The following is a 7,334-nucleotide window of genomic DNA, read 5'->3' as shown; positions in this document are numbered from 1 at the left end:
TAATATACACAAAAAATATTAAATTGAAACAAGACATAAAACATGCAAATTTTAACAAATTAATTAAACGAATTAATATGTATTAAAAATGATTATCTATACTATATTATAAAACATTTAACAAAAACTTTTAAAAACCGTTTATTATACATGAAGTATTGTTTATTGATTCATATTACTTAAAGTTCAATATTACAAGTAAATTGTGGCTACGTACAATTTACTAATGCTTCATGTTTGAATTCGTCTAACTAACTGCAGATAAACATAATCAAATAAATGATAAACATCTTATTTTAAATATAAAAAAATCTAAAATATAATTAGGATAATTATTGAGTTCTAACAAAATACTTAATTATTATCTTTAATAAATTTATATTATTAAACCAAAAATAAAAAAAATGAATTAAAGAAATATACAAAAAAAAAAGATAAATTTTAAATAATTAGTTTGGTACTAATAACAATTTTATTTTTAAAATTTTATGATATATTCATATTTATATTTATTCAAAAATAAACACATTATCGTTTTTTCAAAACCACATAAAACCGTATTATAATATCGTCTGTAATAAAAATAAATAAAATAAAAATTAAATCAAGATGTATCTCGTTGATTTTAATATTAATAAATATATGTCAATGTACATAAAAATAAAAAAAATAAAATAAAGTGGCAAATCAGACCCTTGGGTTGTGAGTTTGCTGTAGTAATAATTTCAACATTTTTGGTTGGTAGGTAGGAACTCCATTTGGCAGTTACTGTGTGTGTTATTGGCCTTCTTTTTTCTTTTCTTTTTTGACTTTTTACGGTTAAAAGTAGCGCACTTAAATGATTTCCACGTGTTACTTTTCCAGTAATTATCAACAACGCTTTAAATAGTTAACTCAATAAACGTTAACCGTTGATATTTAAATATATAAAAAATTATAGTATGAAACAATTTATCTGGCAATTACTAATTAGATAATACTATAATACTGTGATACATTATTTTTAATACCACGTACCAATCAAATTAAGGCAGCTGATACGGTATTACCGACCACTTAGATTGATACCACTTTAAATTGGTTTGTCTTTATACGAAACGGACCCTAGTTTTTAATATCGTCTCAATAGAAACGGAAAGACATTTTGATCGAGTGCTATATAACGTAAACGTAAAAACATGTCACCGACCCTCGTTCACTTGACACAACGCCTTCGACTTGAAACAACGTTCCTGAAATAGAGAGATTGTTTACGTGAAAATATTTCTTAGCATCACGACGTTGTTGTTCTTTGAACCTGGTGACGAATGAAACCTCTACACAAAACCCCTTTTTCGCAATACGCTTTATGTATATATGTGAAAAACGAACATCTAAAATTCAAAACTTTTAACCATTCCGCTATGTAATATACAAATTCTTTTGAGTCAAATGTACGTAATCTCAAGCAGGCAGTCTTCCCGACAAGTAAAGCGAGAGCTTATCCCTCGAGATCGATGCATTCTTGTCGGCTGTTTCACAAACCTCGGGCCGATAACCCAAGTCGTGTTGATGAGTGAAAGTCAACTCATCCAACACGTCATCTTCCATATCGATCACGATGTTATGAAGGATACAACACGCCAGAATAACTCTCGGTAACCGATGCTTGTCAGGTCTCCACATCACGCCTTGAATCATCCTCCATACATCTTTCAACCGTGCCAGCGCCCTTTGAGCCACTAATCTCGTTGCAAAATGGCGTTTGTTGAATTCGGATTTTGTTTCGGGTAGGTCCCGTCCTTGGTACGGAGTTATGAGCCATGGTAGTAGAGGAAAACCTGAGTCTCCAACTATGTATTCCTGAACTTCAGTTCCTTCCGAAAGCTTTAGTTTCTTCCCTTGTAGCCGCTCTCCTTTCTCGGCTAGATCGAAGAAAGTCGATCCCTGTAGCACAGATGCGTCGTCCATTTTCCCGGGCCATCCCGTGACTACGTCACGAAATCTCATGTCGGGATCCACAATCACCTGCATATACGCATAATTTACAATTAAATTCCCCGGCAAAATGCATCAAAATGCAACAAAGTTTGATTTAGTTCCAATTTAACAACAAATAATTTTTTTCTGTAACAAAATTTCATAATTTCCTATTATGTATCCATTTTTTACCATTAATCCCGTAACATTTAATGACGTGGATACCCGTTTACGAAATGCTTAAGATGGAATTGACAATAAACTTGACATCCACGTTATCAAATGTTACAAGATCAGTGTATCAACATGCTGCGAGTCAAAATGGGTTCAAAATAGGAAATTTTGAAACGTGTTACATTAAATAGTAAATTTTAGAACTTCGTTACATCGAGAAAAAAAATCCTTTGTTACACTAAAATGCGATTGTTCAAAACGTCGGCCACTCACGTATAAACGATAAATAAACCAAACCAAATAGACCCAGTATATCCCGCCTTCCCATCTGAAGGTACGGTAGGGTGTATAAAACAAAAAATAAACCAAATCAAACCGAACAGACCTTGAATATCCCACCCGAAAGTAGGGTCTCAGGGTGTATAAACAACAAATATGAACCTTTATTAACAAAAAGGCATCAATTTACATACCTGCAAGATCATACTATGGTTGTCCTTACGGTCGAGCCAGACGTCAATTGTTCGTTCCGATGTCGACAGCAACATCATAATGTGAGTGGTATCGATTGCGCCACAACAATTTGGAAGGCCTCTGATATTCTCGAATTTGGATTTTATCTGCGTCATTTCATGTTCGGTCGACGGCCATTGGAGGTGGTGGAGCCCACGTTCTTCTAGCGTCTCCACGAACCGCCAGGTGACCTGGGAGACGGTGGAGTGGTTCGTGCCAAAGAAGTTGGCTACGCCTATCAACGAATCGCCAGAGCTCAACCGTCTCAAAGCCAAAGCTACTTGATCATTTAAAGACATTGATTTGCCATTCAAGAACACAAAGTTTGTGGTTTTGGCCATCATCGGCTCACTTATTAGTGAGCATATATAGTTAAACGTCTTTCTTGAAACCTTGAACACCGACTCGAATTGGTCCAGACCTTTTGATGGAGATACCGAACCTGCAAAGAGGTGGAAATAAGTTGGCACAATTCCTCCAAGAAATTTGGAAAGGTCCTAGCTTTTCGACATTTAGAGTCTAAACTTTGTCTACATGGAAAGAGGTTGTTCAACTTTTTGGGATACATGACATGTCTGCATATATCCCACCAAGAGACCTTATTTTTGAGTGGGACCGTGTCTTTGGGATAGATGAAAGGCCTCCATACATCCCAACCCTACACCCTATATATGAGTGGGACCGACTCTTTGGGATAGATGGAAGGCCTGCATAGATCCCACCCCCATACCTTATTTATGAGTGGGACCGACTCTTTAGGGTAGCTGACAGATCTGCATACGTCCCACCCCCATACCCTAATTCTGAGTGGGACCGACTCTTTGGGGTAAATGAAAGGTCTGCATAGATTTCAACCCCATACTTGTTTCTGAATGGGACCGACTCTTTGGGGTAGATGAGAGGTCTGCATACATCCCACCGCCATCATAGACCTATTTCTGAGTGGGACATACGGGTGTGCTTAGTTTGGTTTTTACAATCTTAAATTTGGTTTGCTCATATAAGCTTTGATATTCCTATTTGCATAATCTTTGATATTCATATATCATTTTTATGACACATCTACATCTCGTATCGACTACTCCTTCCTTTCCTTCTCAAAATGGTTGGCAAACATTTCATTCTAGGATGTCCCAAAGTACTTGCAACCTTTCCCTTCATGGAAAATATTAAACTTGCCTATATGCATAAGGTAATCATTAAGAAGTACTAATGATATTCATTTTGTCCAAGAATTTCTAGCTGGTTTTCCATTATCGAAGGGTATTTAAGACATTTTACTATAACACTTATCTTAAACTATTGCACATATTTGTCTAACTTCTTCTGTATACTAGTCTTCTTCTTTTTAGAAATCTTCGTAATTTACCATTTTCACGCCAAGGTCTTCTCTGCTTTTCAAAAGCTCTCGGGTTCTCCAAAACCTTTTCACAAACACTTCTCGCAAGTTGAGGGTCTTCACGGAAACAACCTCTCTACTCTTTGGCATAGAGGAAATGTATGCTTACATCCGACCTTACTTTCTTTTGGGATTTACTGCTCTGTTTGGTTTGGTTTGGTTTGGTTTGAGTTACTTATTTTCAACTATGTATGACAAAGGGAGCACCACAGAGAAATGTCATTCTAAGCATAACCACCCACTCGTATTAAGAGCATTGAATATACGAGTTCAATCACCAAAAATGAGGTTGGGGGTTCAAGTTTTATCAAGGACATCAATGGGTGTGCAAGTATTTGCCATATGAGGGAATCAGGATTGCGCATAAATCCACAATGAGATCGATGAATGTAGCATGGAAAAATAAGGTAACTTGAATATCGACAATCAGAATTGACTCAGTTAGGATCAATAATCACACACAGGCAAAAACAAAATTGCGCTTCATATATGTTGCAACATTTGACTCGGCAAATATGCTTGAGTATTAGCCAAGTGCCTAAGGCCATAGAGGGAGCATTAGTTAGTTAAATGGGGTATGTTTGTTGGTGTTGGCGCCGGGGGGGGGGGGGATGTAGGCAGATCTAACATCTACCCTAAAGAGCCAAGCGGTTGTTTCCATAAAACCCCAGGCTACTTCATACCTCCATTACGATAAACTGTCAATTTTTAACATGAAGTTCTTCATTTCATACCTCCATTACGATAAATCTGTAATTCACTCATACCACAACAAGATACTAAACAGAAAAATGGTCAACGCCCACAAATGAGAACTAAGCTGCATATTGGTAGAGTAGTCTTTCATAATTACTTGTACCTAAAGCTGTCTGATGAAAATGGGGGATGGATTCAGTGGTTTGATAACACAGGAGAAAGAACGGAATCAAATGTAGGAAATTTGACCTTTTTAGTATGTGATTACCACAAGAACGAAAGATCCAAAACATCAACCGGCATGGTGAACAATACTTGAAATCTAAATGCACCCATGATATATAATAGAAGAAAGTTCTATAAAAATGAGCTTTCTTTTGTGGAACCCATACATATTTGAACATTTAGATAGTATTTTTCCTTAAATACTCTCCCTAATCTATATTTGTCTACATGAAGGGTAAAAAGAGATAAAAGTTAACAATGGCTACATAACGATTTTAATAATTACAGTCTAAAAATGGTGTGTCAAAACTTATGACTAACGTTATGGAACGTAGGGAGTACAATGAATTCATAAGTGAATCGGTACAAACTACAGAATTGTAAGGCACTCCCTACGTTCCTATATGGTAGCTACTTCAGAATTGTTAAGCTTCTGATTTATATTATGCTTGGCTAATCTCTGGGCATCTATATAATACTTTTCCTTAAACACCCCTGGTTTATCTTTCTCTCTATGAAGGAAGTTTAAAGGTTGAATATAACTTACAAGGGTAAAAATGGGATAATATGCTATGCTAACTGTGTATTAAGCCATACCAATTACATTACTCAATCAGTGTGCCAAAACCTTAATGCACCAACATTTTGGAACAAATGGAGTACAGATTACAAATCCGTAAACTACTCTCTCTGTTCCAATATGGTGTTTAGAACTTTGTTTGACCTTTCCATGACATTAGTCGTTTAGCTGGATAATACTTTTTCTTATATACCCTTAAACCTTTTTTACTATACGAAGGAAGTGTGGAGTGCATTACTTACAAACACAAAATGGAACAAAATTTAAAAGAGTTACAAAATCAGTAATCCCTAAAATAGCAGAACCTTAAAGGACTAACATTTTGGATCGGACGGCAAAGAAAAGATGCATACTGTTTAACCAACTAGACCCTTGAAAACTTTTCGGCTAATACATGTTGATAATCAAGATGAACATATAGCAATGTCTTTAGCAACGCAGCTGACATCTTGATCTCTTGGAACCTAAATTGGCCGTTTCTTCCTATAAGGTGAATGCGGTCTTCTAATTGCTAAGATCAATGACTAAAAGAATGTTCTCATCCCAAGAAAAATGCCTTACGGAAGTCAAACAAACTACCAATTAACTTAAATTTTACATGAAGTTCTCAATGTCAAGATCAAAACAAGTTGAAACTACAGGAACCATGTAATGAACACTACAACTAGACAATTTTTTTGTGAAAATGTAGAGGAATTCCTAGCTTAAGCATGAACTTTAAGTTCAAGAAAGTAGTGTGTTTGACTTTCCAAAGTCAAATGTCAACTCTTCTCCGAAACCGAAGAAGTATGTATGAACAGTGTGATAAACTTCTACATGACCAGGACTTTCCCAATCTTTTTCAAGACACGATTATTGAGGGTTATTTAGATGTTTATCGATACATGAAGCTTCGATTAGTTGTTTCCCTTAACAAAGATCACTTAACATACAATTGGAAACCAGTGGGGGTTATCAAAAACTGTACATTACCCTAAATTGATTGCATCTAGGATCTTAACATCACATTCAAGTTAGTACTGGAGAGATGGAATTCCCTAATAAAGTTTCAAGCACAATTTCATCTAGCAATCATAGTTTTAGGTCAAGAACATGAACTAGAGGTGCTAAAAAAGCAGCAGATTAGGGATCTTTTCTCATAACAATCAATATGCATTTGCAATTCAAGAACATGGAAATCAATCAAGAAATAGAGCATGGCAAAACCCACAAATTAAATTCACCTAAATTGATGATACACAAACTGTCAAACAAAATTAGCATTCAAAAAAGCAAAATTGGAAGTGTTTGATGATTTGAAGAACAAAAATTACCAGCAATCCGTTTGGAGAACTCATCCCACCAATCAATAGAGCCCTCTTCAGAAGACCCAGAAGCCAAAACATTTTCATTATCGATTTTCAACTCTATTTTCCTTTTCTTTTTGTTTCCTCTGATAGGACCCATCAGCGAGCACAGAGAACCCGATTGAAAAAACCCACGAATGTTACAATCTTGAAACAACAAAATCAAATACTTTTAGTTAGAATTCGTGAAAAAAACAAACACCCATTTCCCGAAAACACTCAAAACATTGATAAAGAGATCGTAAACAAGTAATGGCAACAAAGAACATGCAAAGAACAGTTGAAATCCTGATGGTTTTAGTGTGTGTTCTTGGTGTATGTGTGTGTTGTTTTGGGATGATTGAAGCATGCAAAAAAGAAGGGTTTCGCGATATATACTTGGCAAAGATGGATAGAAGAAAGAGGTGAATGAAAATCTATATGGCAAAGTACTACTACATAC

General features: G+C 35.6%; 1 protein-coding gene across 1 annotated transcript; it reads right to left on the bottom strand.

Annotated features, from left to right (window-relative positions):
- Window positions 1-1,436: 1,436 nt before the first annotated feature.
- LOC112508161 (protein ALP1-like) lies at window positions 1,437-7,012 on the bottom strand. The gene is made up of 3 exons (XM_025112939.1): window positions 6,860-7,012; window positions 2,607-3,088; window positions 1,437-2,007 (listed from the first exon to the last, which is right to left on the bottom strand). Exons 1-3 carry the CDS (start codon window positions 6,990-6,992, stop codon window positions 1,444-1,446), a joined length of 1,179 nt encoding a protein of 392 aa, XP_024968707.1. The 5' UTR covers window positions 6,993-7,012; the 3' UTR covers window positions 1,437-1,443.
- Between the last annotated feature and the right edge of the window lie 322 nt (window positions 7,013-7,334).

The sequence above is a fragment of the Cynara cardunculus genome, assembly GCF_001531365.2.
Source record: "Cynara cardunculus var. scolymus isolate 2C chromosome LG 2, CcrdV1, whole genome shotgun sequence".
Lineage (NCBI taxonomy): Eukaryota > Viridiplantae > Streptophyta > Magnoliopsida > Asterales > Asteraceae > Cynara > Cynara cardunculus.
The sequence above is the reverse complement of the archived record's forward strand: the minus strand, read 5'-3'. Positions and strand labels throughout refer to the sequence as shown.